Below are 24,980 nucleotides of genomic sequence, written 5' to 3' on the forward strand. Positions count from 1 at the left end.
TCAATTTTTTTTTCTGATATGAAAGGATCGCTTCTAAGCTTTATTTCTTTAGCAAACAATTCAAGTGAGAATTTGTTACCTGTGTCTCAGAGCAGCTGGCAGGCTTTTTTCTTCGTTTTGGTGAACTGCTTGCTTTCCTTTTGGATTTAAGTCAAGTGTTTGAATGCTGAAATAACATTCCATGTAGTATTCAGAGAAGAATCTGTTAACAATATTAGCCAAGAAAACAAAGCAATATTTTTCTGAATGCAAGGTGTTCCTTAGGATCTTGAACTGTCATCACTTGTACATCAGCAAGTTGATGTAACCTTTCAGAAGTACTGTTTACATGAATTGGAAGTCTGTTAGTCTTGTTTGCTGGGAACTTTCAGAGATTAATGGAAAGCTAACTCAAGTTACAAAAGACAGTCAAATATCTGCAGCAGCTTTACCATCTTTAACACGATTTTTCTTTCCACATCTGAGAGTTTTTAGTATTACCCTGGATTATTTTGCTTGTAGTATCTAATCTTGAGCATGTCTCGTATTTGGTATTCTTGCATCTTGCATTAAATCCAAATGTTGGGATTTTTCTGCTCATACTGGCGATGAAGTTGAACATTGGGAGTAACACACCCCAATTGACCTATGGAGTTTATTGTAAATTTGCAGATAGTGAAATTTTGGGAGCAACATTCCTCATTTGTGGACGTAAGGCCTAATTGTGACTCTGTTAATGGGACTGAAATTTGAAAAAGCATGAAGATAATTCAAAATTTCAGAATTGGTAAGTTTTGGGAGGGAGGGTAGAACAGTAGGCTGTGGGAAGAATAACAATAACCTTTTGTTTTTAAAACTTCCATTCAGAGCTATGATAGGCTGATTCTAGATTATCACCAGTGATAATGCCTAAGAAAATTCTCTTCTCTTCAGGGTTCCTGGACTTCCTCTGTGGCACATTTTATGTTGTTTATTTTTCCTTATTTCAAAGGACCTGGGCTCCTGTTGAAAAGTGATGGAATAATCTCTGGCTGGCACCTGACATGTTGAGGGAGCACCCCCTAAAAGAGTTTGCCTGGGAGACAGTTTGTGAAATAACACAGTAACATGTTTGCAGTAGTATGCCTCTTTTTTTGTTGCTATTTTCTGTTGTTGAATTTCTGTTGAAATAAGTAACTGAGAAATACACTGAATCTATCTACTAAAATGAGCTTTAATCACTGCAGAGGGATTTACATCTGGAATTAGCATAGATAGTGGTTACTTCCAAAGCTGCTACTTTCACTAATTAGGGCAAGGGGAGGGATTTGATCTATTTTCTAGAGGCTTAAAAAAAAATGTAAAAATCCTGGGACTTTAATAATGCAGTAGTTTCACTTGCTTACAGTAAGTCTGTGTGTAGCCTGAATGCCCACAAGCTAGTGTTTTTAATAACAAGTTTGTATAATTTGATTTAAGCTAATTTGTGAGATCAGGTGTTTTGAACCCTGCTTGTAAGTTTACTAATATTTTTAATAGAAAATATTTTTTTTCTGTTTTTTAACAACTTAATCCATGCATGGGATTTCAGATGTTTCTAAGTACTGATACTGCAATTGAAATTATCTGTACCTTTTCCTGGTTGCTTTTGCTTGACTCTCATATCTTTAAACAGAAAGATATGTAATCTAGGGGCAGTTATGTATGTTTACAACTTCTAACAAAAGGCTAAGCAAAGTGAGGTGGTATTAAGTGATCAGCGTGCAATCGTTAAAGCAACAATGAAAACCCTGAAAGCTATTAAAACTTCTCCATACTGAGTATGGAGGCTTTTTAATATTTAGGCCAAATACTGGAAGTCTTGCTAATGAAAAGAGTTGTAAGGTTTTTGCTGGATCCTTGGACTTGTGTCTGTTTTCTAAACTGCTGAAACACTAAATTTGATACTTCACTGTTAATAAGTAGCTGTAATGTGCATGCTGAGTCCATTTTAACTTGGAAATAAATGCTTAAAACTGTCTACCTCTTTGTTTGCCTAAGAATTAGGTACTTATATTTTAGTTTTTGTAGGTTTTTATAAGAGTGTATGACAAAAGCATAGTTTGATTATTGTCTTTAAGCTTGCTCCTACATAGAACCTGCAGCTGACAGACGTGTTCTCGCTAAAATAGTACTGTTCACCTACATTCTCTGCAGTAACTATATGTTCTCACAGCTGATGATGTCACTAATGCACAGCAAGAATTAACATTTTGAATTAATCCTTCACACTTGGAAGGCAAGTTACTAAAGGAGCAAAAGGAGTGTTTCTTTCCTTATTTAAATGAGTACTGCTCAAAACCATACTGCTTCCAATTGTAAGGAAAGAAAAGTTTCCCTTACTGTTCTCTGGTATCTGTAGTATCTCTTTCAATCCATTTAAATTCTGCATTCACCTAAGACCATCTGACAGTGTGTCAGAGGCTAAATGTAATGTAAAAGCCCTGATTTGGAGAGTGGGGAATGGAATGGATGCTTATATTGAACTTAGTGAGAAGTAAAAGCAGGAGTTTATTGGATCTATCATAGACTGAAATACTGTATTCTGATAGCACAGTTGTCTTAGTAGGAACTGCTTGCAAGGTGTCTTAGAGCAACACAAACAACATGGAGGTGCCAAAGCATTTTATAAGGAAAGTTTAAGTTGCTCATCCTTATACATTTCTGTTACGGCCTTTTACAGTGTTTCAGTGGTTGGGGCCACTGCCCTTTCATGTCTTTGCATAAGATATTTTATTGTCCCTTGTTCTTCCTACTGTGTCAAGTTTGTGGAGGGAGGTACAGTGAAGAGAGTAATCCTGTGTTGAAATTAGTTCCAGCACTTTGATGTGTGCTGCCTGTAAATTAAAATTATTATAATCCCTCCACCTTTATAGGCGTTATGTTCAATGGTAGCAGTGGTACTCTGGTGTGTTTATGCAGTGCTCGTTTTATCTTTTCCCAGCTCTATTAATTGCTGAGCAGCTTGTTCTGAATATGAGACTTGGTGCATAAATTAAAAACAAAGGTTGGGAAGAGCAAATTCAATAAATTGAAAAGTGAAGTTACACATTTTTTCCTTAATGCAGATTAGCATGTTTCTATCATGTAAGTAAAACCCTGGAGCTGCCTAACTTTACCTTTGGATGTTAGAATATTGGCTATTGCTAATGCTACAAAAACTACTATGGAGTATTCAGTCATACTTAATCAAGCCTGAATTTGTAGCTTTTGATTATCAGCATCTACTGTTGTGTCTCATTCAAGTTCTAGAAAGTTTCTATGCATACAGGTACCTTTGGGGCTAGAAGCTATGAAATACTCCTATGAAGTGTTAGTACAAATACTGCTTAAATAGATTTGTAAACTTAATGTTCTGTGTATATTCTTCTTATCCAGACCAGCATGTTTTGGAAATTTGATCTCCATTCGTCATCCCACATAGATACACTTCTAGAGAGGGAAGATGTAACACTGAAGGAATTGATGGATGAAGAGGATGTCCTGCAAGAGTGCAAGGCTCAGAATCGCAAACTTATAGAGTTTCTGCTGAAGTCAGAATGTTTGGAAGATTTAGTTTCATTTATTATCGAAGAGCCACCTCAAGACATGGATGAAAAAATTCGATATAAGTAGGAAAACTTTTAGGGGTGGGGGAGACTTGGGAAAGTGGGAAGAGGGATAACTTACTCCAGTTAATTTGACAGTGTGTTTTGAGTCACTGTGTGCTGATGTGTAGTACAATACTGGTATCTTTAGAGTAAGTTTGTTTTCAAGGGGCTTTGTAGAACTTTTAAATAAATCATTCTGATGTTTGCATATTTTTCAAATGGAAGCCTCTTAGGACAGCAATTGGTTTTGGAGGCATTTATGGTTAAGGAGGCTTGCAAAAAAAAAAAAATCAGAACTCATGAAGAATCTTGTAGCTGTGATTATTAAGAAAATAGTTGAATGAAAAACCCTATTTATTTAGCTTACCAAAGCTAAGCTTTGTTTTATCAATGATTGGTAAGATTTTTGACGATGCTTATTAGAAGGTCTGTAGCACTCCTTGGAAGAATGTTCTTAATATCCAATTGCTGATGTTTTCTTTGCAGAGCTAGAACTGTAAGAATTGGGTATAGCTGTGACTTCAGCTAGTTTGCTGAGAAGATTCAAACTCAAAAGTCAACCTAGCAATTTGTATAAAAGCACTTCTGCCACTTTTGGCCTATTTGATTGTTGTCTGTGCAGAAAGCTGCTTTTTTCTTAAAACGGTATGTAAAAAAATATGTGAACTAAACTACACGTTTAGTTGCAGCACTCCACCATTTCTGCTAAACCAAGCCTCCTGTAAGTGTTTCTAGTAGAGTTTGGAATTCAAGCATCTCTCACTTAGAAAACTTAAGCTGCTAATGCTGTCATAATTACCTTCAATGTGAATGGGTGATAATACTGTCAAATGCAGGAAATTGCTGGTCTTTACAGCCAATGTTCTGAACTGTACTTCTGACTTTCATAAAGCAGTACTAGCTAGTTTTAGAGGCTTTGTCAGTGTACTGAGTTTTTACATAATTTTTACATATGTATATATAAAAAAAAAAATCCTGAAGCTATTCCTTTTGACCTTTTAAATATAATCTCTGTTTTATTAGAAAAGGGCAAACACACTGCTCCCTCCTCAGCATCGGTCCAGTACTATCAGTCTGCTTAACTTCTTGGTAACTAACATTTTTCCCTTCAAAAAAAAAAAGTGTCTTCTGAAATTAGATATCAGTATTTGAACAGATGGATTTAACAATATATCTTAAAATAAAAGCTTGCCCTTTCCTTTCCCCACTTCCCTAGTGTTGTCCTATTGCTACTGAAGAAGAGGAGTCCATTTCTTAAATGAAAGAACAGAGCTTGTAGGCTGAATGTGCAGCTATGTAACCTTGCGGTAGTTTGCTGCTTTAATTAATGCAGACCAGCCTTGCTTGAAAACTTGGTCAGAAGCCTTACCAAGTTCTGGGTTCAGATCTGGAAGTATGACAACTTTTGAAGTATGAGTGATGGATAATTTTTTTTTTTACTTCTCCCCAGATATCCAAACATATCGTGTGAGCTGCTTACATCAGATGTCTCACAGATCAATGACAGGCTGGGAGAAGAAGAATGCTTACTTATGAAATTGTACAGCTTCCTTTTAAATGAATCTCCTCTAAACCCTTTACTGGCCAGTTTCTTCAGCAAGGTGCTAAGTATTCTAATAAGCAGAAAACCAGAACAGGTAAATATTTACAAGCTCTCCAATTTATCAAATGTTCTAATAAAGTTGTAATACTCGGCAATGCTGTTTCAAGAGTACACGTTTGAGGGATAGCAGCCGAGTCAAAACAGAGCATTCAACTTCCATACTAGCTGAAGATACTAACTTTTTTTATTAAAGGATTAAAAAAGTATATCTGGATGAGTAAGATATATTTGATTCAGATTTGCCTCAGCTATTTGTGCAATCAGCGTATGAGTGCTTAGCTTAGCTCAGTATTTTATAGTGATATTTGCATTAATTGCTGTTAGAGGTGAAAGCAAGCGGACTGAGTCAGTGGGAGCGGGTCCAATTTGGTGTGAAGAATTGTTCTAGAACAAGGTGAGAAACATTTGGAGTCCTTCTTCAGAAATGTTGTTGTACTCTCTGTTCATGTGGCCCAGTACTGCAAACAGCTGCAATGACTGGCGCTCTCACCTAAGCAAATTAAGTTTGTGACTCTGTTCTGTATCTTTAATTTAGCAAGCTCTGTATTTGTGTTATGTTAAGGGTTTGCTGTGTCGAGCTTTGCTCATTAAGCAGGGAGGAGAGTAATTCATACCAAAGAGGAAAGCTGACTGTGCATTGGATTATAAGTAGCTTATGGACAGCAAGTTGGGCTTGAGAGGAGGCCCAGGACACACTGTGCATAGTATGGGTCTGTCCTGTGCCACTTCTGCTATTCTTTAAGTGTGTATTATTTTATCTTGCCTTGTACTGCAAGCTTTAAGTGACAAAAGTGTTTAAGAAGTTCATTTATTTTCTCCATTTGGTAGAGGAGAAACTAGAACTGGTTGGTGTAACTTACTATGTAAAATACAGATAAGCAAATGTAAGCTTTTTGATTTCTAGATTGTGGATTTTTTGAAGCGAAAGCATGATTTTGTAGACCTCATTATTAAGCACATAGGGACCTCTGCTATCATGGACTTGTTGCTGAGGCTACTGACTTGCATAGAACCTCCACAGCCCCGGCAAGAAGTGTTAAATGTAAGTAAAATGTCTCAGAGGATTTTTGTCTGATGTATGTGAACTGTAAGATGGCTTATCTTCTGCTGGTTTTACGAAGTTTATTTCTTAAATGTGCTGAAATTAGGTGTGGGGTTTTTTTTTGGTTGGAGCTGGCAATATATTTCCAGCAGAGCCACAGAGCTGGTGGGGCAACTTAACCTGAGTGGCTGGTCTCTTCCTTGGACTTCAAACTTGTAACTGCTAGATGGAATTTTTAAAATGTTTTGGACCTTACTGAACACTTTTTTGGCGTCAGAAGGTTTATTTTAAAATTATACGTAAGGCTTTCTTTTTACAGTTGCTCAGAAACACCTATTTACTTTTTTCCTTTTTTCTGAAGTATTGTTAGTCCTTTAGAAATATCGACAGTATAACTTGTGGCAATTGTCAAATGACTTCTTTTAATTTCATTAATTCTAATTCATTTAATGCATTTACTTGGATAGCATTCTTAGTAACACCTACAAACACTTTTACAGTGGCTAAATGAGGAGAGAATTATCCAGCGGCTTGTGGAAATTGTACATCCATCTCAAGATGAAGATGTAAGTATTGATTTGATACTCTTCTGGGTCTATCTGTTCAGCAAGTTGCTGTACAACGTAGAGTTAGGACTTTGATTTTTACTGATTTCTGCTAGCTTTTTTCAGTAATTACATTTCAGTATTTAAGTGTGGTCATTTAAGGATAGGGGGTGTGGTTCCCCCTCTATTTTGTCTCCCCCTTCTTCAATCCCCCCAGCATGTTATTACTCTTACAGTAAAAAGCTATGGTTTTCTGTTCCAGAGGCATTCAAATGCATCACAGTCACTCTGTGAAATTATTCGTCTAAGCAGAGATCAGATGTTACAAGTACAGAACAGTTCAGAACCAGATCCACTACTTGCAAGTCTGGAGAAGTAAGTTGGTTTGCTGAATTTCTGATTTTATTTTCAGTTCATTAAAAAAAAAAAGTTTTTAACTTTTGACCTTGAAAACCTTTAGAAATGTCAAGCTTCACTTTTCAGGTGAATTTTCTTGGCTATCTGTCATCTGTCTCTGTAATTTAAAATAACTCTGCAAGTAAGCAGAGTCCACCTGATGAACTTCCTTGGGGCGGGAAGGGGGCATGTCTCATTAAAATATTTTCTGCACTGCCAAGGTTAGTGGGATCAGATGTGTGGAGGGCAGCTTGATACTGCGCAGAGTACACATGGGAGACTTTGGTTTTGATCTGTTATTTGTTTTAAGTTAATCTAAGCGTGTGTTTCTGCCAGAGGAGATTCTCCTGTATTCCCTTCTTCCTTTTGCTAGTTATAGGTTTAGGTTTGTGTGGCTGTTACGGCAAGCTGTGTGGTTGCTCGTGGTTGTCAAGATCAGGTTTTTGATCTGACTGAAAACTTCCTTCTTGTAGTGTCAGTTGTCAGATCATAAAACTAGAGCAATGTAAGGAATAGGAAAATATGATTGGGGCAGTGAGGACGAGAGTGATTGCCCTAGTGGTACCTACTAGCCTGAAATAGCTACTGGTTTTCTTTGTATTATCCCCTTATTTTATGTGGGAAAATGGTAGCTACTTCTGTTAACAGCTGTATTCTGAAATAGCATTCTATCTGATGCCAATGCTTTTCTTTTCAGACAAGAAATTATAGAGCAGCTGCTGTCTAATATTTTTCATAAAGAAAAAAATGAATCTGCAATAGTCAGTGCAATCCAAATACTATTGACCTTACTTGAGACAAGGCGACAGACGTAAGTGTTCTTATTTCGCTTAAATTATGCCTGCGTAATTTAACTACTGTTCAGCAATAGCAAGTGTCTTCCATGTACTTACGACTGAGCCATTTTTTTGACCTGCTGTAGCTGAAGAAGTAAAAGAGCAAAAAAGATTGTGGTTGGCATTACTACGCTTCAACCAAATGACTGGTCTTTTTGCAGTTTTTTCTGGAATCTAGTTTAAGTGCCCCCTGACAGATCAGACGAGTATATTTCATCAATTTGTTTCTGGATACAAGGGATAGGGTATATATGTACAATGCAGTGAGTGGGTATTGACTTTTTAAAAAGTTATATGGAATTTTATTATAACTTCACTTTGAGAAGTTATAATAGATCTCTGTGGTACATTCAACTTAAGTTGTTCAGGATAGATGAATGAACTTCTTTATCTGCCTGAAAGAGGAAATACAACAGCTATAATGTTTAATCTCAAAACCATATTGGAGATTTCAAGCACAATAAACCAAAAACACTAGAGCTAGCATTTGGAAAAGTCTTGTTCAACCATTCCTTCACACTTAATTTATATTTGTAACCTTATGTTTTTACTTGCCTTTTCAGTCTTTTTTTTCACATGCCTTCAGAACCCTGACACTCTCAAAATCATACCTTAAAGATGTTTTACAAATAGTTTTGATATTAATCATCAGATTTTCCTTGTGTTTTAGATTTGAAGGCCATATAGAGATCTGTTCTCCAGGAATGAGCAATTCAACATATTCAGTCAATAAAAGTGTTTTAGAAGCCATAAAAGCACGACTTTCATCCTTCCATGAACTCCTACTTGAGCCTCCAAAAGTAAGTGAAACCTTGTGTTACCAAATCAATTTAAACAAGACTGTCACTGTCTGACTGTGTTTTAGGCAGGTTGTAATAACTAACAAAACTCAGTTTGACAGCTTTCGGGCAAGTACCCAGGCTCTTTCTCAGCCTATTGTGAGCTTTACTGTTCATTATTATTGTCCCTGAGCCAATGTGTTGTGAGAATTGGTATGTTTTTCCAGCTTAAACTTTAATTGGCAGAATAGTCTTGAAGCAATTACTTCTTTCTGAAAGCAATGAAAAGAGATTTGCTATATATTCTCAAGGTGGGTCCTGTTTTCTGCTTGGAAATCCTATCTGGATAGGAAACAGACTATGGATGCTTCAGTTGTTTGGAACTTTGGCATGGCCCACGTGAGGCCAGCACAATTCCTCTAGACTGGCCCAGGACCCGAGTAGACCAGCTCCATGGCATGGACCCTGCACTCTAGGCATATTAAATTCTTTGGGCGCTTTAATTGATTTAAGCAACATTATCTATGTCGTGCTATTGTAAAAGATAAATACAAGATGTATAAATAGAGGGCTTACCTATGATCCATTTATATTTTTCCACTCAAATTTTCACTGGCAGAATTTTAGCTGGAGCACTGTACCCTGAACTGGGAACCACAATCTGTAAGAGAGAAGAACCTATGGGCCAAAATGAAGTAAAGACCAGAGGTGTATAAAATACCAGGGGGGGCAGGGGCTGTCAAGGTAGTATTAAAGTTTATTTTAGCCTGGAGAAGATGAGACCTCAGGATTTCCAAATATGGAAGAGGTAATAAAATGCAAAGAAACGGTCTTATCTTTATCGCAAGAATATGGCAAGATACAGGTCTATATTACAGTAAAAGCAGAGTCACATAAGATACTTGAGTATTTTCTCATGGTCAGACATACTTAGTATTTGAATAAGTCATTTAGTGAAGTTATTGAATCTGTTGCTCATTTTGAGCATTAGTTAAATGATCATTCTTAGATTTTTGCTTTATGTAAGGAATGGACTAAATGAACTAGCAGGTTGTCAGGCATCTCTTTTTCTGATGCAAGGGTGGCACTGGTCAGGCAAAAATGACATCCAGTGTTACAGAAGGCAGTAGTGGTCTTGTCAAAATGTGTTTGTGCCTTAAGATAGGAAGACGTTTTCGTTATGAATTCCCCTGCTCATTGCATATTTGCTATTAGATCTTTAAGCTCTTACCAGCTAACACCAGATTCTTCTTAATGGCTGGCACTTAGTTACATGACAATAATTCTGGTTTGTTAACCAGCTAAAATGTCAATGTAAGAACTATGAAGCTTATGATTATAATACAAGGACCCATTAGTGCATGGAAAGAGATTCTTGCTGTGTTGGAAGTAACTCCTTCAAAGACTAGAGATGGAGCTTGTTTTGTGTATAACATTAGAATAAAACACCAGAGAAGCTTGTTGCTTAATGAAATTGTTTTCTCGTATATGAAGTTAGGGTTGTTGAGGCATTATCATATATTTAGAGACTGTCCACTTAGCTGTTCTGTGTATATTGTGGCAATGTAGACTATAGCTGTACATGGATTAAACCAGTATATTAAGCATTTCTTGGAAAGGAATTTCCTGATTCCTTTCAAGGTTGGGTAGAGTGCATCTACTTTGAGATCCTGTCTGTAGTTAACAATGTCATTGGTTTCATGTGACTGTTTTTAGTGCTTCCTGTCTATGGAGTTAAAATAAATAATCTATAGTATTCATCACTAAAAATTGCTTTTTTGCAGAGTGAAGGTAAGACTGTTGCTCAAGGACTGATTGTGTGTATTTTTAAGCACTACTCTGTCATTGTGCATAGGAATAATGAGCTGGGGTTTTTTTAAGATATTTTAATGGATTTTATGTATGTACCTTTTTCTTTTTCAGAAGGGTCTCATGAAGACTACCTGGGGTGTATTGGATCCACCTGTGGGAAACACACGTTTAAATGTGATTAGATTAATATCTAGCCTTTTACAGACCAATACAAGCAGTGTGAATCAGGAGCTTATAGAGCTTAACAGCATAGGAGTAATACTGGTAAGAACTTCATGCTACCGCCTTTATTTTTATGGATTGCTATTAAGATCTTGTCTTGTTTTTTTCTGTCACTGCAGGTAATTTGTAGTATATTTTCCAGCCTAACTTTTCAGCCTGTTTGTGTTGTGGTTTCTGTTGCACTTGTTTAAAAACTTCTAATATTGGATTTTACTGTTAAATTCATTTGTCTGAAGTCATCATTTTCCTCTGATCACTTAAATGGTTCTTATTCTCTGCACCTTTATAAATATATGAAGTGGTTTTCTTAACACGTTTATTTTTATAACTGAGTATTCTCAAGTTTTCAGCCATGTTCAAGGCTCCTCTGCTGTTTTCATTCTTTTGCTAAGTTGTTCCCTCAAAATCCCTTTTTCTCTCTTAATAGTATATGGCACACCACATGGTATCTCGGCACTGTCCTTTAAAGGGACTGTTATTTTGGACAGCTTGTACACCTTCAAATCTCTGAAAGCAAGATGCTGCACAACAAACTTTCAGTCAGTTAACTCAACTGTTCTTTGCTAATGTGGAATGTGTATTTTGAGTACTTACTATTTCATACTTCCAACTATAGCAGGACATACATTCTTTGTGTTTAGTTTGACCAAAAAGCTCAAATGTTGGTATCAATTAAAAAATAACTAGCAAAACATGCCAGATATTTTTTTCTTCAACTAATAAATACAGCTATGGCTGTAGTCTTCATCTCAATTTCTCTGTACAACTTGGGTTTGCAGACAGGTGCTAACTTGTATACAAATAGCTAACTTCACCATAACTGAAGTTTTTCCCTGATGCGTTGTCTAGGGGAATGTACATGCTATGAACACTTGCATGTTCTTACAAGTAGATTATTTTGTAAACTAATGTCAGTGAGTTTTGAATATGCTTTTCTGTTGCAGGTTTTATATGAGGAAAAAAAATAATTATAAACATATGAACTCGGTGCTTCATGCTTGCAGTAAGAAGTAGTCTAAAATAACTGGACATAAAGCTTAAAAAAATCTTTCCTATGTTTAAGAGGAATAATGTGGAGTCAATTTCAGTATTTGTGTCTTGTGTAAGGCATTTAATAATCTTAAACTGCATCTTGATTATCTAAGGTAACCTTCTGTAATAAAATAATAAAACTAGTAGATGACAAGTTCAAAACGGGTAGATATGATTTTGTAAGGAATCTCACTGAAGTGAGGAGCACATGATAAATGATATTGTAGATGCTAGAAGATTAAGTGAACTCAAAAAAGAGAAATCTGTCAAGGCTTCCAAGTTCATAAATAGCACTTCTGACTCTGAGACTCTCTGGGCTGCAGCTAGCAGAAAAAATAAGTGGGGATTGTCATTCCTCTCTGTCTTCATCCTCTGAAAGTGCATTATTGGTTACCCCCGGGATGAATCCAGTTACAGTTGAGTTTTTGTTCTGATCCAGTATGATGATCCTTGTGTTCACATAATAGCAAGCACAAGAATTAACTTTTTTGTAGGTCACAAATTTTCTCTTGCACAATACTACTTATTGCAAAACTTAAAAGAATTTGTTTGTGTAGTCATTCAGATGATTTGCTGGGGTGAGACTATTGGTTATGTTTAATGAAAAGACCTTGTATTGTGTAAACCTTGTTGAATTTGTTTTGCAGGACATGTTCTTTAAGTATACATGGAATAACTTTTTGCATACTCAAGTAGAAATCTGTATTGCATTGATTCTTGCAAGTCCTCTTGAAAGCACAGAAAATGGCACAATTACAGATCAGGATTCCACTGGGGACAATCTCTTACTGAAACACGTAAGTTGTGTTTTTTTGGGAATCCCTTGAATTTTTCTGTCTCCAGGCTATCGTAGCAGTTAGTCTTACATGAAATATACCTCAATTTTGCTTAATTTATATATAGGATGAACAGGAATATTTTTCGGTTTTTTTCTTAAAACGTCAGTTCTGTGTGTTAAACCTGAATGTGCCGTAGAGTAGATTTTTGCTGCCACAAAGTGAGCATGTGTGCAGAGCTGCAAGTATTGATTTTCCTTGAAGGAGAAGTTCCTCTTATTTTTAAGAATTAAAATTGCTATTTCAATAGCTTTATGTTACTACAACTCAGCAGCTATAAAGAGAAGTAGAATTAATACAGGCTTAGCTTTCAAGTTTAGATCTGACTGCTGCTTTTGAACTTAATGAAAGTATTTATCCTGAACCTGAAATTATTTTTTTCAGTATTTGTTAAAATCAACTGTAAAATGCATAATAGTGTTCCACTTTACTGCTACTAAGCATATTTTGCTTTTTTGATAGCTATTCCTTAAGTGCCAATTAATAGAGCGAATACTTGAAGCCTGGGAGATGAATGAGAAGAAACAGTGAGTAACTAGTTTTCTCATTCCCTGCAATTGTCTACATAAAACTTGAATTGTAAAATGAATGTATGACCAATTCATAACTCATGTGGCCAGTTCTAAAAACGCTTGTATGTTAATATTTGTATTAAAGCTTTCTCTCATACTACTTTTTGGTAGCATTCTAATGCTTTATCCCATGACCATTTGAGAATACTATTGTTTGTCATTCTTGACATGTATAAGATATTACTATGATCTTTAAAGTCTACCCATCTTCAAGTACAGAAATATACCATAAGTTTTGAGAGGACAGGAAATACTTTTCTCCAGTAAGCAACTGAAAATTACTTATAAACAAATGAAAGACTCCTAAGTAGTGAAAGCCAAGTCCTCATTGACGGAATACCTTCTAAAAGTATGGGTTTGTGAAAGGATGGAAGTTTCAAGTAGCTAACATTGTCTGAAACTGTGTTCATTGCTGGAGAAAAAAAACCTAAGTCTTCACCTGAGGTGGTAAAACAGCTCATAAGTTTGCCTCAGGAGATACTGAACAGTAAATGTTAGCTTTAACTTGTCAAAATAGTGAATTAACTGACTGGGGTAGTGTTGCTGGTTTGCTGGTGTATCATTTGAGACAGTTACACTCCCACAAATATTCCTGTTCCTATTTGATGTGAATTGGATAGTAAATATATGGCTAATGTAACTGACCTTAAAATAAGGGTGTTAAAGTAGGTGAAGAGGGTGGTACAAAGAAAGGGAATGCGACTTAATTTAACTGCAGAAAACATGCTCTCCCAAATGTCTTCTATTTTCTGTTGTATTCTCCTGAGGTTATAGAGAACTGCCAACTTTATTAGCAATTGGACTCTCATAGGAGAGAAGTATGGCAAGTTATTTCCATATATCCAACTTAAAACTATTCTTTGGTTGGATAAGAATGTTCTTGATCCAGTGCTACCATATGGATGAATTAATTAAATATTTAGTCTCCTGTTTGCAAATATGAATGTGGAAAATACTGTTGTAAACATCAGATTGTGCTTTTGTCTGGAAAGAATTGTTTTTTGTTTGCAAGAAATGAGCAGACTGTTACTGTAAGTAATTCATCTCTTTATCCAGTTTTGTACAGTTATGACTCCAAATATAAAAGATATGTCTTTAAGATAATCTAAAGGTATTTTTAACTTAGCTGATTCAGGAAATGGATTTTTTTAATGCTTTTGTATTCTGTCACGTAATTTTATTTCAAGCAACTCTAGAAGTTTGAGGATGACTACTTTCTGCTGGTAAAAATCTGACATCTGACAATAAAAACCTATTTGATTCACTGGAATTACTAAGCATTTGCTAACAGAAGATACTACTAGTATCTAGTAAGGCAATGACAAGTCAATCTACTTTGTCAAATACAAGTGCTCTTTATGGCATATCCTCTCAGAAATTATAGTCTTTGCCATCATCACATGTTGCTTATTTTGAATATACTTGTTACCTAAGCAGTTGAGGAAATAAGACCAGAATATCTCTCTGAAGTTGTTCCTGTAAACAATGTTTCATTCACGACATCTTGCATTGACATAACATAATTTCAGTCACCTCGTGTTAGATAATGATGGTGGAAAATCATGTAATGTGATTTGTGTTTGCTTACTGTGTATGCAGTTGCATCAGCTACTTTGTGAACTGCTGTCACTTCACAAAGATTTCAGTGAAGTTCGTGGGAGGTTTGTCTAGCCAATTGAGTGGGTCTTTCTTGATTTTTTTTTTTTATTTTTTTCCATTTTAAAAGCATAAAACCTTAAAAAGCTGACACAGCAAATGTCTGGTTAGCTTGCAGCTAAATGCTAGATATTCAGTCCAGGTCAAAGCTCTCACTTTAGCTCTTTGGTCAGATCTAGAATGGTTCCAGCTGATCATAGCTATTCAAAGCACTAATCTAAAAACTGGCAATTCCTGTTTCTACAAAGCAGTTCTGATACTTAAAAAATATTCGCACCACCTATACCTTTGGTATGCAATTAAATGACATTCCTAAACTTCAGGAAAGCAATGATCCCAACTTAAATTTCAGGTGGTCATACCATTCTAGCTCTGTATGCTAAGAAACATGTTTCTATGTTAAGAAACCCTGCAATACTAGAGCACACTTAGGATTTAAGAATTTTTCTCTTTTGGTCATGGACTCAAGGCTGTGAGAGAATGTTTGGTGTATTGGGATTTTGAATCCTAAATCCTCCTAAAACCTGTGGATCTGCCTTTATCTTTAATTTTGTCTTTATCTTGATTATACTGTACATTTTTCTTTCTACACACACAAACATGAAAGCACAAATAATCTGGTCATATGCTCTATACTTCCTTTGTGGTAGCTTACATGCTTGTTAAGTCTTCTAAACAGGCATAGTGTAGTCAAAACAGTTGGTATCTTAAGTTCTTCAGTATTTTTGTGAACCTTTGGTTTTAGGGTGCAACTCTTCTGCTTAAGAACCCCTACACTATTTGTCTTGTGTAACTTCTTGACTCTGGTACAGTGTTTTATAACAAAATATGGTAGCACAGTTGCTCTGAGTGTGGGCAGTTGAATTCCTTTTGTCTCTTGCAGGGCTGAAGGAGGAAGACGGCATGGCTATATGGGTCATCTGACAAGGATAGCAAACTGTATTGTGCATAGTACAGATAAGGGGCCAAACAGTACACTAGTCCAACAGCTCATTAAAGGTAATGTTAATGGTCTTAAGTTTGTCTTCATGGCTTTCATTATCAAATTCTGAGGAAACAAATCAAACAAATTAAAAGGCAGCTGTTGGATAAAAGAAGAAAATACTGATTATTTCTGATACCTTCAATTTAAAACCAGCTGCTGTTAAACATATGCCTAAGTCTTTTTTTCAAACAGTATCAAAGCTCCCTGAAATAAATGCAAAGAGATGCTGACTTACTTAATTTGGACTTGTTTGCTAGATGGCGTAATCCTTATGGATTTAGGAAGATGTATATGTTCTTTGCAGTATTTCTGGTAGAGCAGAAGAGAACAATTAAAAATTAAGTGATGCTCCATTGTCGTTAGTACCAAAACATTTTTTTTTTCCCTGGTTCCTATACTAGAGCTTCCAGAGGAGGTCAGAGAGCGATGGGAGACATTCTGCACAAGCTCTTTAGGAGAAACTAACAAGAGGAATACAGTGGACCTGGTAAGTAGTGATGGGTAAGGTATCAAAATTGCTTCTGTTTATTTGGGCCCCAGTTTCTTTTTGTCAGCATCACTACCAATCTTCCTAACTAGCACGTACTTGTATCAACAAGTACATTTAGTTGCTGAGCTATGGAGCTGATAATTCTTTAATTTATTTTTAAGCTAAAGCAATATCATTAATGTTTTGTATGGGAATCTTGCAGTAGCTCAGTTTTTATAGCTCATCCCAGACAATCGCCAAGAAGGAAGATTTCTTTACAGCTTCAAGTTAGTGTCCTTGGAAGTTCCTGTCTGCTTAAAGAGTGCAAACTAAAACTGCAGGAGCTGGTGTTAATTGCTTTATCTACAGTATGTAAATAAACCTGTGTAATTTTAATAGGAAAATGCTACCTGCATCCCACTTCATGTGTTAGTGACCTTGCATAAGTCAAGTAGTGTTTCATACTTTCATTGTGCACCTGTCATTTTTCTTCTTTGCACAGCAGTAGTGATAGCCCTTTTGGAAAAAAACTAAACTTAAGTAGAAGTATGAAGAGGTTTTCTGTAATCATGTTAAACATACAGTTTAAGAGTAACCACTTGGAGACTTTAATAAGCAGAGGCTGTTTCTAATGTCAAAAGACCAATTAATGAATTTTAATATATCAGACTTCTCCAGGAATGCAGTGCTTTGTATGTGGCTTCATTAACTTGTGCTGGTGCTATATTAATTGGGCTATAACACTAATAGTGTGTTAAATTTGCTATTTCAACATAATATAGCAACTGGAACATAATGCTAATGTGATGTGTGTGGCAATAGGAGAAACAGGAAACTGATTTGAAACTGTGCAACTTGTGGATGGGACCAAATGATGTATAGACAGTATTTTTCCTATGAGCCTGTGAATGCAAAGAAGTTCATAGTGCTGGTAGAATAATGATATTTTCCTCTTGTTAGAAGCTACTTCTTGGTCGAGGCCAAGACAAGAGTCATCTAAAGAGGCAGAATTTTAAGCTGCTTTATAATTAATAACATTGTAATTAGCTCTTTAGATACGTAATCATTTACTTGGACGTACTTAATGTAACAAAAGTAAAAACTTGTTGAAAACATATCTCCAAACTCCACAATATCCAGTTGAATATGAATACGAAGCATTAAAACAAATTCTTGTGTCTAAAATGCCATCTGGAAAATACTGTGTCTTTGAATTTCTGAAGTTGCAGGCTTTTGTTTCTGCTTGTGTGATCAATTCTCATCAGTCTTAGATTAACACTTAGTTCAAAGATAAGCAGTAATGGACAGTACAGTGTAGTGTAGGAGATATTAAAAGACATCTCAGAAAACTCAGCTGCTTGTTTTACTGAGTCAAGTTTAAGTTATAGTTATTGTTAGGGGTGTATCCTGAAAGCACAGCCCCACAGTATTTCTTCCCAGTCGTACCGTCATCTAATATCCATGCTTTTGATCTGTGCTTTGGTCTCCATCGGCCTGTCCTCTCTATCTATAAACCTGAACAGTTTGGTATGTTTGAGTGTTTGAGGTCTTCTGTAAGTTGATGAAAGCATCCTGGGTTAAAACAACAGCTTATCAGGACTAGTGTTTATACCTGAAAAATTATATACCTGATTTAAAGCGCAGATTTTCCGTGCACACCTTTCTTAATTTTCTATGGATTATCCTTATATTTATTACTGGGTGGATGAGTTGACTGACTGACTTGGTTTGGGTTTTCCTGTCCTAAGCAAGCTCTTGAGCAGAATGTAGTCAGGGATGATATAATAGTTAAGCACTCAGTTCCTGACCTGAATAACACAACTGTGGTTCTCCAAAGCGAGAGTTTGGGGTAGAAGATACTATGTCTAGCTAAGAGTCCTGAGCTTCCTTGTTACAGCAGTAAGGGCAGAATTTCTACTAGGGATTAACATGTTGGTTATTAGTAACTAAAACTAAATAAACAACTTCTTACTTGGTTTTGGGTGTCTTTTCCCCCAACAAATTGCAGCTGTAGAAGGAGTAGGTATATTAACTTTTGTCGTCTCAACATGTGCCCACATGATGGGGGCAGTACCTAGGGCAGCTCAGGTTGTGGTATAGAATGCCATGTAATTACCTTGAAGCGTGCAGACTTCACAAGAGTATTTTCATAAGTATACAGTGAGCACCAACCTTCAATGGACTTGGTCTGTCATTTCATGTAACAGTTCTCCAGACACAAGCTCAGAGATAATTTGGTGCATTACTGTTCTTCCCACTTAATGATGGATTTGTGTTGATAGGTCAGGTTTCCTTCAGAAATTCACTTAACTTGAAGTCAGGGTGCTTCTATTATGCAGATTGCAGTGTGGGGTTGAATGGTAGATGTGCAAGAATACAGTACTCCCAATTATTTTTTAAATACATGTTATACTAACAGAGGAAAAAGCATAAAAGCACAATATGCTTCAGTAACAACTTCATTTCTCTCTTGCACGTGTCCTGACTGTAGCATTGACCTGTGATATTTGCAGGAGCATAGAAAGATGTCTGTCTTGTATGAATTCTTCTACGTGTTTAAGTACTCCTTTTGTATAGACTTATATTTTCGTCAAAAAATAAAAAGAATCCATGAACCACCTGACTTAACTTGAGAATCTGTAACATGGCGTTCTAGGGGTGTGTAGAATAGTCCAGTATAAATTCTGTCATCTGTAAATTTGCTTTATACTAGTGACATTTCATAGATTATGTCTTAAGGGTCAGCTGTTGCTACTGTTACTTTAGCTAATTGCTGTCCCAGCTGAAATTGCTTTTGGAGTGCTGTTCTGGTCAAAGATGAGTACTTCCAAGAATACGTTGCTTAGCTAAGTGTAACTGAACAAACTAATCCCACTTGTTCTATGTCAGATCATCAAAAAAATCGCTTCTTTCAAGGGTAATATTTAAAACAGCAGCTGTTGTGGCAACAGCTCCGTGTTTGCTTCTGCAAGTACACACTGGTTAGAAATTTTTAATCTGTAGTTGAAGTTTTTTGAAGTTTTAATTCTTTTGTCTCTTTGTAAATACTGTAGATACCTAAGACAGTTTCCCTTTAATTTTTATGTATTAGGAAAAGAGAAGAATCTCTCTATATATTCTAGTATTTTGGTGACTACTAATTCACTTACTGTCAATATATTTCATGCAGTACAAAGACAAGATGCAAGTTTTGTCTCATTTTGTTTTAGATAACTGTCAGCTGTAGAACTGGCTTTTTAACGTTAGATAGTCATACTGAAGTACTGAAAAGCCTTGGCTTTTTTGGGTTATCTAATACTCATGTATGTGTTAGTGCTATTGAAATATTTTAGGGACTGTTTTATGTGGTATAGCAGTTGGGAAAAGTAAAAATAATTCAGTTTCTTGCTTTGATATGAAGCTGAAGATTCAGACAGATAGTGTGAGTGTACTTGAGTGGCTGTCATATAACCCACAAATTACTTAATTCCTTTATATAGGTTACTACCTGCCACATTCATTCTTCCAGTGATGATGAAATTGACTTTAAAGAAACTGGCTTCTCACAGGATTCTTCTTTGCAGCAGGTGAGTTGAATTCTTTTAACAGCATAAGTTGCTCTTTCTGTAAAAATAAAGAAGAAATTTTAAAAAAGCAGGGGAACTTGTATTTCTATCACAAGCAAATACAAACCTAGAAAGTTTGTTTAGAATAAAACTTAGGCATGTGTGCATGCACACAACTGTTCTATCAAACCCAGAGGTATGGTTTTTAACACAAGTCATATAATCTTGGTGTGCCTTCCAGTTTTTAGTCTTTGATCATGCTGTGTATGCAGATGTCAATTCATTATGCCTAAGGACATATTTTATATGGCAGTGAACACAGTTTCTGTGTTTACATCTAGTAAGAACTAAAGTTGAAATTTGAAATGGTGGCTTCTAATTGTGTTTTCTGGCAAGTGTGAATTTCTATGAAAGCAAATGCGGATTTCTGTTTGGTTTTGCCAATAGATTTTTTTTTTCCTAAATGTTGACCCTTATTTTGATGAGGAAACAAGGAGGATTAGCTATTTATTGTTAATGTGCTTCTAGTTTTTGGCAAAATGTCAAACCTCGCAGCTGTCACAATATAAATGAAGAGCTAAGTATGCTTCTGTAACGGGCTGTATCTACCAGCTTCAATGTTTTTAACTTTATAGACTGTTGATACCTGGCAAGTGTATGTAGCCAAATCTTCCTGAACTAAATTTACAATGAACTTGATCACTTATTTTTAAGTTCAGTATGTGCTTTTGACATCTCATTTGTGTGTGTTTCAAAGATAATTATTTATCCTTTGGTTTAGTGAAAAAAAAAATAAAATTGAAAATGCTTAGGGAATTTTCAGATCAACCTGGCTGAAAGCCTAAGTCAAAGCTGTGTCCACCCTGAAGTTTTAATGCTTTCATAGCTGACTAATTGATAAGGATACAGTGTTTAATACGGTTTTGGTATTAGAGTATTTTTGCGATGAGTGGTTATAGAGAACATTGGTGCCATTTTGATGAAGAATGACAGCATTTCTGTAATACTCCTGTCCTATCTGCAATATACATCTCTTTCAACTCTTTCACTGACGGTGAAAGAGCAGGAGCCATGCAGCACAAGACTGCTTATAGATCCCTTATACAGAAAACATTACTTATCTGGGTTATTAACCAAAATCTTTCAGCTCATACTAATGGCTATGTAGTAACTACCTAGTCTAAGGCTGGCTTTGTTGCTTTATGCATCCTCTTATACTTTTTATAGTAAGTAATTGCTTGTCTAAGTTTGAATTGTGGGTGGTGGCTCCAGTTTTAAGAATCTGATGCATTTTTATCTGATTCAGTGATTTTGTACATGTAGGATTCGCCTGAATAGAAATTTGATGAGTTGGGTGCCATCTCAGTGAGACAGTAAGGTCTTAAAACCTCTCTGCATTTTTCATGCATCCCCATAGTGACCTGCTGTGCCTAAGCAATCCCAGCAGTTCCCGGTAGTTAATCTGAAGAAATGCAGATGGTGCAGTGCTGTTTCAAGTTTGTCACCATTTTCTTAATCTTTTTTTTTTTTCCTAAGCTAAGCTAGTGAAGTATACTTTCTAAAGTGGTCTTGTGAGGAAAGCATGATACTAGATGAGATAAATCATTGATGGGAAATGCATTGAAATTACTTAAAGCATTTTCCAGCTGTGCGAATTCATTAACAAAGGTCTCTCTGGCTTCAGCTAGAATACACTATTCTAGACCAATAGTTAAATGAGGAAAAAGGAGGTAAATTTCCAAAATTCAAGTGGACCCATTAGGAATTGGATAAGGGAGTAAAATACTAAAGAACCACTTTTTGTCTCTCTTAAGCATACTGAAAAGACGTTAGTGAACAGGACAGAACTGTCTACGGTCTGAAATATGCTAGGAGTTTATAACTGCATTTAATACACTTGGTAGAGAATTTTGATGTAGTGATAAGATTTCACACTAGTTTCATAACTAGCTCATGTCATAAACATGATGTCTTAATTTCCTGTTTATCCTGGTGTGTGGTGTTCTTAATGGTTGCACCTTTTGTAAAACAAACAAGCCTGTTTAACTTTTTTTTTCCCCCCATACTGGTAATTCACTAATGTCTTTGTCACATGCGCTTTTTAATATACATAATAGTGAAAATACTTTACAGGAAAGGAGGGCTTAGTAACCAATGTAAAGCAGAGTAATTATTTTATAGAGAGGACAGTAAATAATTAATTATCTACCTGTATAATGTTGATACACTAATTGCGGTAGTATTAAATACTGAAGTTTTTCAGAACTATCAGATTTTAAAATTAGGATCAAAATGTAAAGAGAGTTCTTGCTTTGGCCTGGCTTAGCATAGTGGCCCTACCAGTCATGAGGGTTGTCCAGACCCACTTCGAGCCCTGATAGTGTCTTGCTGTATACCTCATCCTTCTATATCTCCTTTCTTTTTCCCCCAGTTTTCATAATGCCTTAATCCAAACTTGCTTTTTTGACCATTCTCTTGTTTTCTTTCCGTGTTCACTTTGTTCAGCTTTACCACCTTCTTCAAAGGTTTTGTCTGTATACTCAGTCCCTTTAGCTACCTGAGCAAGAAGCCAAGAGAGTTGACGTGACAGCTATATTTCCTAGAATATCTTGGCATTGGCTGACTTCACACATGGAAATAGCACAATTGAAAGCCCCTAGAGAATGTGTGGTAATTTAATTATAGCCCTGGGAAATAAGGAACAAAAACTATTGTTATGGATAGTAGAAAATGCCCATGTGTACCTTAATGTGTATATACCCATCTGCTGGCAGTTGCCACTGGCATCATTATTTTAAAAAAGAAGAAAAAGAAAAGCACAGTTGAGTCAGTGACACTGCATTGAGATGTAAAATGTTCAATAATTTCCTTCTTCTAGATTTTGAATAGATGCTGCTGGTGTGTGTGCCTGAGACTGATATACTACATGATAAATAAGCAACTGTGCTTTACTATCTACTTTACTACTACTGTTTACTATAATGTACATTTCTGGTTCTTACATGTATAACTTCATGTTATTTTGAACAAAGACAGCTTTTTCTTTATCTAGTATACTGTGTTGTTTCACTGTTTCTTTGAGGTGCATTTGGAAGGGTGCTGATTAACACGTGGTTAAACTAGAGATTTAACTTTCTTATTGAGAACTGCTATTAGACTGTCTTTAAAGTCAATAAACATAAGTAAGTGTGTACTCGGGGCTACCATTTAAAATTAAAAGTTTAAGACAGATCCTTTTTATGTCCTTTATGTTTAGATTAGAGACTTTTTATTTCTTTGGAGAAAAATGGGCAAATAGGATTTAGAGTATTAGTAGAATCATTATATCACTGTCATTGGTCCTGGGGTTGCCAGGCCTTTTCTGATTATCAGATGCAACAAATGACGTCCAATTTTATTGACCAGTTTGGCTTCAACGATGAGAAGTTTGCTGATCAAGATGACATCGGCAAGTAAGTATAACATTACACTGGCTTTGACTATAGTCTCAAGAATTTCTGTTCTTATTGTGTATTTGGTTGTGGTTTTGCTGATGATAAATACAAGCCTTTACTGATGTGAGGCAGTTGCCAAATCAGTCCTGTCTTTTTGTACCATCTGCTTGTATTGGTAGAAGCCTTCCTGAACAGAGGAGGGTTTACAGAGGAAAGCAACAGTTTATCTTCCGTTTCTAAAGTCCTGGTTGTGCCAACATGAGAGCACTGTGCTTGTGAATAAATAACTTCACTCTGCTTTTGAAAGCTACATCTGTCCAATGATGTGGCATTGTTGGGGGGCACTTCCACTTTCTGTGCCTCAAAGTGATCCCCACCCCCACCGCTGAATCTATGTACCAGACCAGATGAATAGCTCCACTTCTAAGTTACCTGGAAAAGATGACAGGAGCAACACATCTGTGAGTGTATTTTTCTGTAGGGGATAGTAAGGAAGAGCATAGTAAATCTACCTTTGTTTTCAAGGTCAAGGCAGTTAAGGCTCATTTCTACAAAAACGGTAAGTGATGAGGAAATGAGAACAATCTTGGTCAGGTAAATTAAAATTAAAACAAACAAACAAACCAAAACAAAACAAAAACCCCAAAACAAAACAACAACAAAACCAAACAAACACCCCACACAAACTGATCTCTTCAGTTCTGAGTAAAGGGATGCGATAGTGGGAAAGGGAAAGAATGAGGGTTCTTCCTGAAAATAGAGTTCATCTTGATTTTTGCAAGAATTCATGGCTTGGGATGCAAGACCATGCAGATAAGAGTAAAAAGCATTACTTGAAGATGGTTTCTAGAAGGGTAAAATACAATAAAGTGTTTCAGTGCTCTTCTGTAAGATGTTTAGTAAGTGGTGGTTCCACATGCCATCTAAGAAGCATTGTTGCCTTTTTACACCACATAATCTGCTGAGATTATAGATTAAGATACGATGGGAGAGGAAGCAATTTAGGATACAGAATCACTAAGGTTGGAAAGAACCTTCAAGATCATCAAGTCCAACCATTAATCCAGCACCACGATGTCCCCTAAACCATGTCCTGCAGCACCACTTCCACACATTTTTTGAACACTTCCAGAGATGGCGAGTCTACCGCCTCCCTGGGCAGCCTGTTCCAATGCTTGATCACCCTCTCGGTGAAGAAATTTTTCCTAATATCCTATGTAAACCTCCCCTGGTGCAACTTGAAGCCATTTCTTCTCATCCTATCGCTAGTTACTTGGGAGAAGAGACCAACACCCACGTCGCCACAACCCCCTTTAAGGTAGTTGTAGAGAGCGATAGGGTCTCCCCTCAGCCTCCTCTTCTCCAGACTGAACAACCCCAGTTCCCTCAGCCGCTCCTCATAAGATTTGTGCTCCACACCCCTCACCAGCTTTGTTACCCTTCTCTGGACACACTCCAGCACCTCAGCATCCTTCTTGTAGTGAGGGGCCCAAAACTGAACACAGGATTTGAGGTGCGGCCTCACCAGTGCTGAGTACAGGGGTACAATCACTTCTCTACTCCTGCTGGCCCCACTATTTCTGTTACAGGCCAGGACCGTGTTGGCCGCCTTGGCCACCTGGGCACACT

The 24,980-nt window shown here is 36.4% G+C and overlaps 1 protein-coding gene across 1 annotated transcript; it reads left to right on the forward strand.

Moving 5' to 3' along the window:
* Nucleotides 1-3,371: 3,371 nt before the first annotated feature.
* PPP6R3 (protein phosphatase 6, regulatory subunit 3) lies at nt 3,372-23,369 on the forward strand (the record flags this gene model as incomplete). The annotated part of the gene is made up of 14 exons (XM_010287593.1): nt 3,372-3,608; nt 5,038-5,224; nt 6,095-6,232; nt 6,733-6,798; nt 7,040-7,152; nt 7,871-7,984; nt 8,680-8,809; nt 10,712-10,864; nt 12,502-12,651; nt 13,153-13,217; nt 15,802-15,917; nt 16,305-16,390; nt 19,852-19,938; nt 23,272-23,369. Coding segments are annotated over exons 1-14 (1,730 nt in total), but the record flags the coding sequence as incomplete, so codon positions are not given.
* Between the last annotated feature and the right edge of the window lie 1,611 nt (nt 23,370-24,980).

This window comes from Phaethon lepturus, unplaced genomic scaffold (genome assembly GCF_000687285.1).
Source record: "Phaethon lepturus isolate BGI_N335 unplaced genomic scaffold, ASM68728v1 scaffold3025, whole genome shotgun sequence".
Classification (NCBI taxonomy): Eukaryota; Metazoa; Chordata; class Aves; order Phaethontiformes; family Phaethontidae; genus Phaethon; species Phaethon lepturus.